This window comes from Dipodomys spectabilis, unplaced genomic scaffold (genome assembly GCF_019054845.1).
Source record: "Dipodomys spectabilis isolate Male_0828 unplaced genomic scaffold, ASM1905484v1 ptg000173l, whole genome shotgun sequence".
NCBI classification, from domain to species: Eukaryota; Metazoa; Chordata; class Mammalia; order Rodentia; family Heteromyidae; genus Dipodomys; species Dipodomys spectabilis.
Genome location: NW_024870850.1, coordinates 4,580,528 through 4,595,957, shown reverse-complemented (window position 1 = coordinate 4,595,957; position 15,430 = coordinate 4,580,528). Strand labels below are relative to the sequence as shown.

Here is a 15,430-nt window from a genome sequence, read left to right as displayed (position 1 = left end):
ATAAGGCAACAGCATAAAGACTGTCCGCCAGGCACCAGTGGCTCATGCCCGTAATCCTGGCTCCTCAGGAGGCTGAGATCTGAGGATCTTATTTCCAATAAACCACCAGAAAAGTGGAAGTGGCGCTATGTCTCAAAATGGTAGAGCACTAGCTTTGAGCCTAGAGTTCAGGGACAGAGCCCAGGCCCTGAATTCAAGTCCTACAACCAACAGAAAAAGAAAAAGGAAAGAAAAAACTGTCAGGGTCATAGATAAGAAGTGAGAATTGTTTTTAAAATTATCTCCATGGTGCTTAGGTAACATCTCTTGTTCATAGTTCCAGGGGAACAGTACTCATGGAACCCCAGAACCAAACCAGTGCTTCTGAGTTCCTCCTCCTGGGACTTTCAGAAAAGCCAGAACACGACACTCTCCTCTTCTCCCTGTTCCTGTTCATGTATTTGATCACAGTGGTGGGCAATTTATTAATCATCCTGGCCATCTCCTCTGACCACCGCCTTCACACACCCATGTACTTTCTCCTGGCCAACCTCTCCCTGGTGGACCTCTGCCTGGCCACAGACACCATCCCCCAAATGCTGGTAAACATCCAGACCAAGAACAGAGCCATCTCCTATCCCTGCTGCCTCACCCAGATGTATTTTTTCCATTTCTTCGGCATCATGGATAGTGTCTTAATCTCCGTGATGGCTTACGACCACTTTGTGGCTATTTGTCACCCTCTGCACTACACCACGATCATGAGCCCACGCCTCTGTGGATGGCTGGTGGGGGGCCCATGGGTGTTCTCCTGTTTTGTGTCCCTCACCCACATCCTCCTGATGACCCGGCTGGTGTTCTGCGGCCACAACGAACTGCCACACTATTTCTGCGACCTCACCCCTCTCCTCCGCCTCTCCTGCACCCGCACTACAGTGAACAAGATCTTCGTGCTCCTTGTCGCCGGCATGGTGATCGCCACACCATTTGTCTGCATCCTGGCCTCTTACACGCGCATCATTGTGGCTATCCTGAAGGTCCCCTCAGCCGGCGGCAGGAAGAAGGCCTTCTCCACCTGCAGCTCCCACCTCTCGGTGGTCACCCTCTTTTATGGGACCACCATTGGTGTGTACCTGTGCCCTTCGTCCGTCCGCATGGCTGTGAAGGAGAAAGCTTCTGCGGTGATGTACACAGCCGTCACTCCCATGCTGAACCCCTTTATCTACAGTCTGAGGAACAGAGACCTGAAGGGGTCCCTGAAGAAACTCGTCAATAGGAAAATCACATCGTCTTCCTGATGATCAGGGTGGGGGCGGGGGCAGGAGGAAGACCTCTCCTGGTGGGGACAAGCAGGAGTTTTTCAGGGAGTCAATGGAAAACTCTGGGGTCCTGGAGTAAAGTCTGGAGCTGTATGGGTGGAGAGACAAACTCCTTTGAAATTTGAATGAAAGAAGCACTGAAGGAAATGTGCTCTGTTTGTGTGTGTGTGTGTGTGTGTGTATGTTGTGCGTGCGCGCACGTGAGCGCGCACCAGTCCTGGAGCTTGAACTTAGGACCTGAGCACTGCCCTTGAAGTTTTTCATTCAACACTAGTGCTCTATCTAGCACTTGAACCACAGTTCCAGTTTCAACTTTTTTTTTTTTTTTTGGTGGGAGTGGTTCCCTGTAGATGAGTCTCCCAGACTTTCCTATCCAGACTGACTTTGAACTTTAGTCCTCAGGTCTCAGCCTCCCAAAGAGCTAGGATTGCAGTTGTGAACCACCAGCACCAGAGAATTGAACACTTTTTGATGGTGTTGTTAATTATTGCCCCAAATACTAGACCCAGCAAGGAGCCTTCCCGGGGTATGTCACACTGGCTTGCAGGAGTGTAAGTCTGGATTTCCTTAGTTCAGAGTCCACTTAGAACTGAACAAGTAGCCTTGCCTTGCTTATCACCTAGGTGTCCTGTCTAAGAAACGCAACCCTGAGGTGACTTTTATCCTGGGGCGGGGGGCGGGGGGAAGTGTGGAGTGTATTTACACACATACAGATGGTGTAGGTCAGCCACCAGAAAAGAACATTTGATATGAAATCAACTCACTGCAAGAGGGAAAGGAAAAGAAACAGAAAGCCAGAGAGAGAGACACACACACAGAGAGACAGACAGACACACAGACAGACTTAGCCATAGCGGGACAGACAGAGCAAACTGAGAAAGTCAGAGAGACAGAGTCAGAGAGACATAGCCATAGAGAGACAGAGACAGACAGAGAGAGTCAAAGAGAAAGAGAGAGAGAGATCTAGCCATAGAGAAACAGAGACAGAGAAAGTCAGAGATACAGTCAGAGAGAGACCTATCTATAGAGCGACTGTGACTAAGAGAGAAAGTCAGAGAGAGGGAGAGACACACAAAGAGACAGAGAGTCAGAGAGACTCTCTATGGAGAGCTGGGCCACCTTCAGAGTCCTGGGATGGAGTTAGAAGGAGACAATTTTCAAAGCTGAACTTTGGTACTTAACTGCTTTAGGCATATAGACAAGGCTGGTGCTCTGGTGGGTGCAGTTCTGAACACAGACACACGGTGGCAGCAGAAACACATCACTGGCCCCACTTCAAGTTCTTTGGATGAAAAGTTGTTTTCCACACAAGGTAAAGATATTGAGATGTGTGTGTGTGTGTGTGTGTGTGTGTGTGTGTGTGTGTCTGTCTGTCTGTCTGTCTGTCTATGTCTGTGTCTGTCTGTGTATGTATGTCTATGTCTGTGTGTGTGTGTGTATGTATGTCTATGTGTGTATGTGTATCTGTGTCTGTGTCTGTGTCTGTGTATATATGTCTGTGTCTGTGTGTCTGTGTGTCTGTGTGTGTGTCTGTGTGTGTGTGTATATATGTCTGTATGTGTGTGTGTGTGTGTGTGTGTGTGGTCCTAGGGCTTGAACTTAGAATCTGGGAGTTGTCCCTGATCTTATTCTGCTCAAGGCTGGTGCTCTATCACCTGAGCCACAACTCTACTTTTTGACTGTTTTTTGTTGTATTTTTTTGTTGTTTTGTTTTGTTTTTTGCTGGTTCATTGGAAATAAGATTCTCATGGATTTTTTTTCCTTGCCCAGGCTGCTTCAAACCAGAATCCTCAGACTGACCTAAACCAATTGTACATGTGTAAAAACACTCCACCTCCACACTGCTCTCCCAAGGACAAAAGTCACCTCAGGTGACAGGACACCTAGACAATAAGCAAGGCAAAGCTACTTGTTCCGTTCTAAGTGGACTCTGAACTAAGGAAATCCAGACTTACACTCCTGGAAGCCAGTGTGACATACCCTGGGAAGGCTCCTTGCTGGGTCTAGTATTGGGGGCAATAGTTAACAATGCCATCAAAAAGTGTTCAATTTTCTGGTGCCAGTGGCTGAGACCTGTAATCCTAGCCAATCAGGAGGCTGAGATCTGAGGATCATGGTTTGCAGCCAGCCTGGGCAGGAAAGTCTTTGAGACTCTTATCTCCAATGAACCACCAAACCAGCTAGAAACAGAGTAGTGACTCAAGTGGTAGAGCACTAGCCTTGAGAAAAAAAGAAAAATAAAAGCGTTAAGGACAGTGAGCTCAGGCCCTGAGTTCAAGCCCCAGGACAGAGAGACAGACACCTGTCTGATCTGTCATTTTAAAAAATAGCAATACATGTGCAATGTACACTTTTCACCATTTAGAAATAACAGAAATGACATAAATATTGTGTGGTTAATGTGAGTCATCCTCTACTTCTTCCTAAACCAGATTCCCACCTGTGGCTCACACCTGTAATTCCCACCACTCAAGAGGCTAAGATCTGAGGATCATGGTTCAAAGCCAGCCCAGGCAGGAAAGTCCATGAGACTCTTATCTCCAATTAACCACCAGAAAACCAGAAGTGGCACTGTGGCTCAATTGGTAGAGCACTCGCCTTGAGCTGAAGCGCTCAGGGACACCACCCAGGCCCAGAGTTCAAGCCCCAGGACCCACCAAAAGCAAAAAACAAAAAATCAAAGCCAGCCCAGGCAGGAAAGTAAGTCTGTGAGACTCATGTCTAATTAACCAACAAAAAAGCCTGAAGTACAGCTGTGGCTCAAGTGGTAGAATGCCAGCCTTGAGTGAAAAAGCTAAGTTCAAGCCTTCAAGTCTGTCCTAAGTTCAAGGACAGCCAGACACATATGCCATACACACATATACAAAAGAGTGACCAGTTTTCTTTTGAAACTAAACCAGGAGACCAGGAGTCACTCCCAGAGGTGATTAAAATTTGCTAGTCTTCATGAGGAAATTTGCTAGCCTTCATGAGGAGGAGGGAGGAAATGAAAGCAAAGGATGCTGGGAAAGCAGGGATGAGTCATCTGTTACAGTCAGTCAGAGGGTTGGGGGCGGGGGCGGGGTTGAGGCAGAGGCTGACTTGATCCTAGGGTAACAACCAGGTGTTTGAGCCTCAGGAAAGAGGACCATCTCCACTTTCCAACACAAAACTTGCTGCTGTGCAGGACAGGAAGTCCCACCCTCTTTCCTCCAATCTCTTCCAAAATGAGGGTAATGAAATCAGCCTTCTTATCATTCATACATGGAAGCTGAAAACTCATTTCTATTTTTTTTTTCTTTTTTCCTTTTCTATTTGGTCATAGAGCTTGAACCCAGGTCCTGGGCGCTGTTTCTGAGCTCTTTTTGTTCAAGGCTAGTGCTCTACCACTTTGAGCCACAGCCTCACTTGCAGTTTTTTGGTAGTTAATTGGAAATAAGAGGCTCACTATCCTGCCAGGCTGGCTTCAACCCACGATCCTCAGATTTCAGCCTCCTCAGTAGCTAGGACGACAGGCATGAGCCACCAGTACCCAGCAAAAATTCATTTCTAAGAAGAGAAAGGTTCACAATTTTTTTATTTTATTATTATTATTAACTCTGTTTGTGTGTGTGTGTGTACACGCGCGCGCGTGTGAGCGCATTCTTTTTTGGTGCTGGGGATCAAACCTAAGACATTGCACTTGCTAGACAAGCGTTTTGCCAATGAGCTACATCCCAACCATTATTATTATTATTATTATTATTTTAAATACCAGTCCTGAGGCTTAAACTCGGGGCCTGGGTACTGTCCCTGAGCCCACTTTTTTTTTTCTTTTGATAGTCATGGGGTTTGAACTCTGGGCCTGGGCGCTGTCCCTCAGCTTTTCAGCTCAAGGCAAGCGCTCTACCACTTGAGCCACAGCACCACTTCCAGTTTTCTGGTGGTTAATTAGAGATAAGAGTCTCACGGACTTTCCTGCCCAGGCTGGCTTTAAACTGTGATCCTCAGCTCTCAACCTCCTGAGTAGCTAGGGTTACAGGCATGAGCCACCAGCACCCAGCTCTGAGCTCACTTTTGATCAAGGTTAATGTTCTGCCACACTAATCCACACCTCCATATCCAGCTTTTTGAAGATCAGAGTCTCACAGACTTTCCTGCCTGGGTTGGCTTCAAACTGTGACCCTCACATCTCAGCCTCCTGAGTAGCTGGGATGACAGGCGTGAGCTGCCAGCGTCCAGTAAAATCCAACATTTTTGTTTCTGCAAATGCATGAGAGCAGGTCACAGTTGCCTTCCTGGGCCTTGGCTAAAGGACCTCAAAGATACCACCAGCCAGGGTATTAACTTTGGACCTCCATGAGGGTGGTATTTGGACAGAGACAAACCACATCCTGGGAATGCATTTCCCTTCCCCTGGTGTCTCCTCCAGACCAGTTGAGCACAGGTGTTTGCACCAAAGAGAAACAAGGCAGCTATGGCCACCACCTCCTCTTCCCATAGACAAAGGAAGGGCAGCATGGGGACAAAGGGACAGCTCAGTTACAAATGCCAGTACTTGGCAGGGATTCCTGCATTCCTCAAGGAGGGGGAGGGGCCAAAACCTGGTCACCCCAGGACTGGGGACCCTAGAGACACCCCCCCCCCCATCTCTGCTGGCTTGGCTGGTCTCATCTCTCCAGCCATGGCTTGTGACAGAGCTCTGCCTAGCATGTCTGAGGCTCGGAGTTCATTACAAACATGCATGTGTGTCTGTCTGTCTGTCTATCTGTCTGTCTGTCCTAAGGCTTGAACTTGGCTTTTTCACTCAAGGCTGGCACTCTACCACTTTGAGCCACAGCTGCACTTCCAGCTTATTTTGTTGGTTAATTAGATACAAGAGTCTCCCAGACTTTCTTGCCTAGGCTGGGCTTTGAACCATGATCCTCAGCTTTCAACCACCTGAGGAGTGGCTGGAATTATAGGTGTGAGCCACTATCAGGCGTCTGGTTGAAGAAGTAGAGGATGATTCACATTAACAACACTATATTTATGTCATTTATGTTATTTCCGAATAGCAAAGAGCGTGCATTGCTATTTTTTTTAATGACAGATGAGAGGTGACAGAGATAGTCCCTTGATTGGAGCATCTGAGATTGGTTTACATTTATAAGTAAAACATATTGGATCCCATATATACACATCATTATCACTGAAATCCTAATGATGGAGCTGCTTCAGCCCTGTGTCCAGTTAAAAATATTATTCCAAAAGGTTGTAAAGTGGACCTGTGGCTCAAGGAGTAGAGTGCCAGCCTTGAGCCAAAAAGCTCAGGGACAGAGCCCAGGCACTGAGTTCAGGCCCTAGAAGGACTGGCATTCCTTCTCTGTCTGTCTGTCTGTCCGTCTGTCTGTCTGTCTGTCTCTCTATATATATTTTGTTTATTATTTATACACATATTTTATTTATATATGTATACACATATATTTATTTATATACATATATGTATATAAATACATGTACTATACATATGCATATAAATATATACATTCATATATAAATATATGTATATGTGTATATAGAAATATATGTACATATGTATATATATATTGAAGGACTTACCTCTCCCCTCTTGATCTAATCTTCTTATGCATCTAAAGAAGGAATATAAAGGAATGACCCCACATTTCATCATGGACCTAACCTGTAGGGAACTCGGAGGTCTAGCTGTGAGACCAGGAAAGGGTTAAAAGGTTGGAATACTCAGAAGGCCCAAGAACTAGACCCTGGAAAGGTCGAATCATCAAGCCAAGACAGATGTATAAATTACTCCCCTAAGTGTGTTTAAGTTAGAGCTGTCTGGACACCAAAAAGCTAGAGTCCTTGGAGATAAGATCTCTCCCTTCTGAGCCCTGTTAATGAGTCCGTTATCACTATGTACACCAACTATACCCCATGTTAACGGTTGTAACCACAAAGGTAGGTCAATACCCCATTTTCTGCCCGGACCTGTAGTCACCTCTCCTGGTCTGAACTAAATAAAAGCCTAACTCCAACCCCACCTCCTTGCACAACCTCCACTCCCACAGGAGTGCTGCTGTTCCTTTATACACAGTCCTCACCTGTTGAGATTGAGTACGGCCTGTTCTTTCTCCTCCATTTTCCTAACATACATATGGATGCATGTAGATACATGTATATTTGATATGTGTAAATATATATGTGTGTGTGTATAGATGTGCATGTGTAAATATATGTATATAGGTGTATAGATATTCACATATGTGTATACATGAAAACTAAAATGTTAGTGGACAGAGAACACAGGACACTTCCAGTTCTGCAGTTCAGGCTGGGGACCTTTCCCTGGCTCTCACATGGATGTCACCTCTGTCTTCTTCCTTAATCCAGAAAGGCTGCTCAAATCCCCGGGAGCCAATCCCAGCCTGGGAACAGGTTCGAAGGCCCTTCCCGCCCCGCCCCTCTGGGGGATTAGACCACTGGCATACATTTGATACCCATTGGATCCCATCCACCCGGCTGCTGGTGCCCTGGGGAAGGAGGGGTGGCCGCCATGTCTGTGAACTGGGCCTGGGGGCTGGACCCAGGGGTCAGAAGTGGCCCCCACATCTTCCTGATGCCTTGAATGGCCCGGCAGGGACCCCCTGGAGGCTGGCAGTGGTTCCTGGTGCTGCTGGGGCTCCGATGCCTGGTGGTGACAGGTAAGGGGCTCCAGCTGCCTGGTGTATGGGGAGGGAGTCCATCTTCCAATGGACTGTCTACCGTGTGTGTGTGTGTGTGTGTGTGTGTGTGTGTGTGTGTGTGTGTGTGTGTGTGTGTGTGTGTGTGCACGCGCGCATACGCCTGTGTATTCACCCACACCTCCTCTGTGGCCCCCAACTTCTATCCCAAAATTCCCCTCCCCTCCTCCTCTTCCCCTCTCCTGTCTTTTTTTGTTTTCTTTACAAATAGAGCCCAGGGTCTTTACTGAAACATGGTTTTGCATACTGTTGTGTCCAATGACCTGGGAAAAGGGCCTGGTGTACAATCAAGCTTTCCATTGATGTTGCTCTTGTGATTGGGTCCTGTCTGGTGGGAGTGGGCAATATGGTGGCCAGGGGTTACCTTGGCCCTCACTGGGATTGACTCCCAACTTTACAGACTTGGTGGTTCTGATAAGCATTGTATTTAAGCCAGGTGCACCCCACAGCTCATGTCTGTAATCTTAGCTACTCAGGAGGCTGAGATCTGAGGATCACAGTTCAAAGCCAGACCAGGCAGGAAAGTCTGTGAGATGTTTATCTCCAATACACTACCAGAAAACCAGAAGTGGTGCTGTGGCTCAAGCAGTAGAGCCCTCGCCTTGAGCTGAAGAGCGCAGGGATAGCACCCAAGCCCAGAGTTCAAGCCCCATGACCAACAAAAAAAAGAGGAAAGAATGGAGAAAAAGAAGGAAGGGAGAAAGGAGGGAACAAATGAAGGCAGGAAAGAGGAAAAAGGAAGAAAGAAAGGAGGGAAGAAAGGAAGGAGGGAGGGGGGAAAGAAAGGAATAAAGGGAAAGAGAGAAGAAAGAAGGAAGGAAAAGAAGGAAGAAAAAGAAGGGAAGGAATGAAGGAGGAAATGGAGGAAGGAAGGAAGGAAGGAAGGAAGGAAGGAGGGAAGGAGGGAAGGAGGGAAGGGAGGAAGGAAGGAAGGACAGGGTATTTCATTTTGCATAAGGGACTGTTGAGACGACCCAATGGTTAACTGATATTATTCTGCATGGATGCATATGCATACAGCAGTGGCCTAGTGTGTGTGTGGACCTGGATTCCATTCCCAATACCACAGGGAGGGAGAAAAAAAGATAATAACTCTGAAGTAGACACAGAAGAAAGCAAATACACCGATTTTTAAAAACCATTGTTTGTTTCCCATGCTGAACCAGGAATGGATTTCCCAGTGACATTTCCAGATCTGTGTATGGTCTGCTTTGATCCTGTGCACTCTTCCTTCTACCCTCTCGTGTTTTCTCTACACACACACCCTGTCCTTCCTCTTTTCTCTTCTACTTTCTTTGTTTTCACATATAAGAAAAGTAAAACACACACACACACACACACACACACACACACACACACATATGTATAGCTCATTTTTCTGGGTGTAGATAGTCTCCCGTAGCATTATCTTCTCCTTTACCACCCATTTATTTTTTCCTGCAGACAATATCATTTTGTTCTTCTTTGGGGCTAAGTAATATTCCATTATGTAGCTATAGCACATTTGCTTTTACCCATTCATCTCTTGATACACACCTGTTTCTCTTACCTTCATTACATAGTTTCCCATCACACATGAGTGTGCAGCCATCTCTAGGGTCAGCTGATTCTCTTGGTGGTTATAGACCCAAGAGTTCTAGAGCAGGATCATATGATAGATCAATTTTTTAAAACTTATTTGTTTGTTTGATTTTTTTTGTCAGTCATGGGGCTTGAACTCAGGGCCTGGGCACTGTCCCTGAGCTTTATCACTCAAGGCTGGTGCACTTGAGCCACAACTCCATTTCTGGCTTTTTGTGGTTAATTGGAGATAAGAGTCAATAGGACTTTCTGGCCCAGACTAACTTTGAACCTCAATCCTCAGATCTCTCAGCCTCCTGAGTAGCTGGGATTACAGGTGTGAGCCACCAGAGCTGAACTCTTTATCTGTGTGTTTAAGATAGAATTGACACCTCCTTCCTCCCCCCCGCCCCCCACCCCAGTCATCTTAGATTCGCTGGCTGGAGGCTGAGTGAGTTTACTAAATTGCTTCCTTCGGAGGCTGGGGGTGGGGGAGGGGGGGAGCAGATTTTTTCATGATGACAAGCAATAGTTTTGCAATTGGAAATCAAGGTATCCTCTGAAGCTGGGTGCTTACCCTCCCCCTAAAAACTACAACCCAGGAGAGAATTAAGCCTCTAATTTAAAAGCCTGTCCATCTTGATGCAGCCATTAACTTTATAACTTTATCTGATAAGATAAAGTTCTCTTAAGAACCGAGAGGGAAACGTTGCTTGTTGTTTGTTTGTTTTTGTTTTGTTTTGTTGTCAGTAGTGGAGCCTGAACTCTGGGCCTGGGCACTGTCCCTCAGCTCTTCAGCTCAAAGCTAGCGCTCTACCACTTGAGCCACAGAGCCACTTCCAGCTTTTTCTGCTTATGTGGTGCTGAGGAATCGAACCCAGGGCCTCATGCATGCAAGGCAAGCACTCTACCACTGAGTCACCTTCCCAGCCCTGCTTGTTGGTTTCGTTTGTTTGTTTTTGGCAGTCGGGGACAACAAATATTTCCCAGGAACTGGGTCCCTCAAGGAGCAAAGAGAATAAGGATCTGAGAGGTTGAAAACAACTCAACCCCCCTCCCCCACTTACTTCTAAAAACTAATCTCTCATTCTTCTCCTGTTCCATCTTAAGTCCTTCTCAGGACTCCCCACCCCCACCCCCCAACTATTCCCCACATGGCCAAAAACAAAAAAAAAACAAAACAAAAACCTGCTTCACTCTCCTTTGGCCTCTTCCTCCAGCTGTTCTGGCCTTTGTTTCCACTGGTTTATGCCACGGAGTCTTTGCACTGTAGTTCTGTCTGGGAGAGGGGTAGTTTCTGCACAGCTTCTCTCACTCTCTGTGTTCACTTCTGTCCAGGCACATCAATTCTGGAAAAAGTAAACCAACAGCTGCTAGAATAAATAGGAGACCCCGAATAAGGATTGTTTAAACTAGGGTTCCTTTTTATAAATGTTATTATAATGCTATCAGAATCTGGCCCATGTTTAGAAAGTCAGTTAAAGATGGAACAGATGGATAGATGGATGGATGGATGGATGGATGGATGGATAAATGGATGGATAAATGGATGGATAGATGGATGGATGGTACATGTTGACACATTCAAGCATTTATCAAAAACCAGATAACCTGGCTAGGAAAGGAAGAGCAGGCAAGAAACTTTCTCATTCATTTAATTCTAATTTTGTAGCCTTGTTCCCCCTCCCCCCACCACCACAGTCCCCCAACTTCAAAGTTCCACTGTCAAATAAAAACCAAGGGGTTTTAAGGTGGTCCTATCTGTGCTTTGTGAACCTGAAATATGGAAAAGGGAGTGTCACCAGCCCAGGCTGCCTCAGTTTCCTCCAAGCTCCCCCCACTCCCACCCCCCCAGGAAGAAGCAGAGCTCAGGCCTCCCTGCTCAAAGCACACACATCTCCATCTTTGCATGTGGAAGGGTTTCAAGTCAGGTTTGGGACTCCCCTGTGACTGTCGAAGGAGAACAGTAACATGTTTAAATTAAAGAAAGGCTGAGCCCCTCCCTGCCACCCAGCCTTCCGCTGCTCCCAGGACTGCCTTCCGGTCCTGAGCTGCAGGCCGGACACACCCCATGGGCACAGGTGAAGGAGGGGCAGCGTGGCAGACTGACCAGGCCTGGCTGTCAGGAACAGAGCGTGATGGACACCGAGCCTCAGTGTCCCCAAAACCACAGAGAGAAGGGAGAGGAGGGAAATAGACACACACACACACACACACACACACACACAGAGCTCCTCTGCACAAGTCACAGAGGGAGAAGAGAGAAAGACACTGGGTGGGGGTGGGGGGGACAGACAGAGAAAAATAAAGACAGACAGACAGACAGACACAGAAAAAAAGGGAAGAGGGGGAGGAGGTAGACCAAAAAGAAAAAAAAAAGGAGGAGGAAGAAGCCAGGCACTGGTGGCTCACACCAGTGAGCTAGGATGACACATCCTAGCTACTCAGGAGGCTGGGATTTGAGGATGGAGGTTTGAAGCCACCCCGGGGCAGGAAAGTGCATGAGAGTCTTATCTCCAATAAACTATTCAGAAAAGGCTGGAAGTGGCACTGTGGCTCAAAGTGGTAGAGTGCTAGCTCAAGGACAGGGCCTAGGCCCTGAGTTCAAGCCCCAGAACTGGCACAATAAATAAATAAAATAATTAATAAAAAAAATACTGTATAGGCATGTATGAGGTACCAAGGTGAAACCTCTTTGGAAAATTACTACACACTACAAAAAGGAATATCTGGCAGGGGGAGGGGGCAGGAGGGAGGGCCTATAGAATAGAACAAGGATCCTACTTAAACCTTTCCTTGGGTCTCTCTCTCTCTGTCTCTCTCTCTCTCTCTCTGTCTCTCTCTCTCTTTCTCTCTCTTTCTCTCTCTTTCTCCTTCTCCAGATCTACCTTCTACTTTTGTCCCAATGTCCCCCCTGAGTCTAAGAGCTCTTTGCCAACCAGGCACCAGTGGCTCATGCCTATAATCCTAGCTACTTAGGAGACTGAGACCAGAGGATCGTGGTTCAAAGCCAGCCTGGGCAGAAAATTTCCCCCCACCCCTCCACCCCCACCCCACCCGCATGAGACTCTTATCTCCAATAAACTAGTCAAAAAAGCTGAAATTGGTGCTGTGGCTCAAGTGGTGGAGTACTAGCCTTGAGCACAAAGAGGCTCACGGACAGTGCCCAGGTCCTGAGTTCAAGCCCCATGACCAACCCTCCCCGGCACACACAAAAAATGCACCTGCTGAGGAGGGAGCATGGCTTGCCCTGCATTGGGACTTGATTGATGCTTGGAGTCACCCCCACACCTACCCCTATCTCCCTTCCCCCTCCAGGCAGCTGGTTTCTTTCTTTCTTTTTTTTTTTTTTGGAGGCTCTGTTTCCTTAACCAACCTGTACAAATAGAAACCGGGGACAAACAGAAACGCAGACAAATAGAAAGTCTCTCACTCTCCAATTTAATCCTTATTTGTAAGAGCAGATTAACAGGGGATTATGGAGGTGAAAATAGCCCAACATCAACATTCAATACAAAAAAACCAACAAATGAGCTGTTGCAATCATGGTTCTTGTCTAACTATGACTAATGATCGTAATGATTAATATAATCATTAGGCATTCCTGTGGTGGTATGTTTTGTTAGGATTTTGTTTGTTTGTTTGTTTTGGCCAGTTGGAACTCAAAGTGTCATGGTTATTAAGTGTATAGTGCCTGTTATATCTCCTTAATACATCATCAATCAAGACAATTCCTCAGGGCAAGAATTTGTAAGTGCTCAACTCTTTTTTTTTTTTTTTTGAGGAAGGGGGAAGACCATGGTTCCTTATGAGAACTGTAAAAACTATAGCCCTTTTTCTTTACATGAATTGCACATAGACAAGGTGTGGTGATGAGTGCCTGTAATTCCAGACAGGAGCATTGTACAACACAACTGAGGCCAGTCTGAGCTACCTAGTGAGATCCTCTCTTGAAAAATTAAAGATGGGCCCAGCGCCAGTGGCTCACGCCTGTCATCTTCAGTACAACATACACAGAAAAAGCCCATGGTGCTTGTGGGTCAAGTAGTAAAGTGCTAGCCTTGAGCAAAAGCAGCTCAGGGATAACCTTTAGGCCCTGAGTTGAAGCCCCGGGACTGGCAATAATAATTTTAAGTATAAAATTATAATTATGGTAGTAGTAGTAATTGCTGGGCACCAATGGTTCACACTGGTAATCCCAGCTACTCAGGAAGCTGATATCTGAGGATTACAGGTTCAAAATCAGCCCAGGAAAGTCCATGAGACTCTTATCTCCAATGAACCATCAAAGAACAGGAAGTGGAGCAGTGGCTCAAGTGGTAGAGCATCAGCCTTAAGCAAAAACCACTTAGGGACAGTGCCCAAGCCCTGAGTTCAAGCCCAAGCACAAAACAAAACAAAAACCCCACAATTAGGGAACAAGGACCTGAACTAAAAAGCATGAAAAAAAAAGTTTGTTTTTGGCATAGCAATAGGGCGCGTCACAGTGATTTGTGACATTCTCATAGGTGCTCAGAACTACTGTGCACATGGGGTAGAGGCAAATGGGAGGCTCCTGAGGGATTGTGGGGGTCTCCACAATGGTGGGTGGTCTTCCAGGGACGAGGGTCCTTAACCCCATATTTATTCCAAAAACAATAGTGAGCAAGGAAGAGCAGTGGTGTTTGGTTTCAAAGCAGTTGAGGTGGAGGGAAACGTATACAGGTGAGGTGGGGGGAACTACAGGAGTTGCTGCAGCTGTCACCCTTGGCAGATAGAACAAGGGAGACTTGCTGGAGACAGAGATGGCGTCATTTCATGGGGAGAGGGGTTGGTCCTGTGGATCTGTTCATGATCTCGCATTTCCTGCAGATACCAGGCCACACAAGCAACAGGAGAAGGCTCTGTACGTGGGGTGGGTGGGTCTGAGTGACCGTGGCTCAGTTAACTTTAATAACTAGGAGAGTTGCTCTTTCATCTTCCTCCTACCACCCCCCCTCTAACTCCAGGACGGGCTCTGGTCTCCCACTCCAGTGTCCCTGATCAGATGACAACCATTCTGTGACACACAAGTGTTTCCCAGAACTGGGTGGATAGTGGCCTCGCTTGCGTCCCCAAAGCCACACTTAGAGACCAATGAGTGCTATTTACTGCAAAGTCAGCCATGCAGAACACAGTCTCCACGGCTCCCATACCTTCCTGCTTTGTTTGCTTTTTAAATTAGTTTTTTTTTCCCCCTTTCTTCTCAACGTTTTCTCCTTGCACTCAAAGAAGAAGTCGGAAGTACAGCCAGAAGCATGTGGAAATGAAGATGACCAAAGGACACTCCACTGAGAGCTGTTCAATGGATAGTATGGGGCCAGGCATTGGTGGCTCACATCTGGAATCCCAGCTCCTCAGGAGACTGAGATCTGAAAATCATGGTTCAAAGCCAGCCCAGGCAGGGAAGTCCATGAGACTCTCATTGCCACAGTGCCTTTTTTGAGTGGTTCATTGGAGATGAGAATCTCATGGACTTTCCTACCTGGGCTGGCTTTGAACCGTGATTCTCAGATCTCAGTCTCCTGAGGAGCTGGGATTACAGGTGTGAGCCACCAGTGGCACAGCACTGTGGCTCAAATAGTAGAGTGCTAGCCTTGAGCAGAAAAGGCTTAGAAACAAATGCCTAGGCCCTGACTGGAAAAAAAAAAAAGAAGAGAGAGAGAAAGAAAGAAAGAAAAAAGAAAAAAAGAAAGAAAGAGAAAGAGAGAGGAAGGAAGGAAGGAAGGAAGGAAGGAAGGAAGGAAGGAAGGAAGGAAGGAAGGAAGGAAGGAAGGAAGGAAGGAAGGAAGGAAGGAATTGAAAGAAAGGAAGGAAGGAAAAGGAAAATGAACTGGGGAGAGAGGAATACAGAGG

General features: G+C 46.7%; 1 protein-coding gene across 1 annotated transcript; it reads left to right on the top strand.

Annotated features, from left to right (window-relative positions):
• The first annotated feature begins 335 nt into the window (after positions 1-335).
• On the top strand, positions 336-1,277 carry LOC122119832 (olfactory receptor 24). Its single transcript, XM_042693904.1, has one exon. The coding sequence runs from the start codon at positions 336-338 to the stop codon at positions 1,275-1,277; it is 942 nt and encodes a 313-aa protein (XP_042549838.1).
• The last annotated feature ends 14,153 nt before the right edge of the window (positions 1,278-15,430 follow it).

Coding starts and splice junctions, on each gene's coding strand:
- LOC122119832 (XM_042693904.1), top strand. CDS start 336: ATGGAACCCCAGAACCAAACCAGTGCTTCTGAGTTCCTCCTCCTGGGA.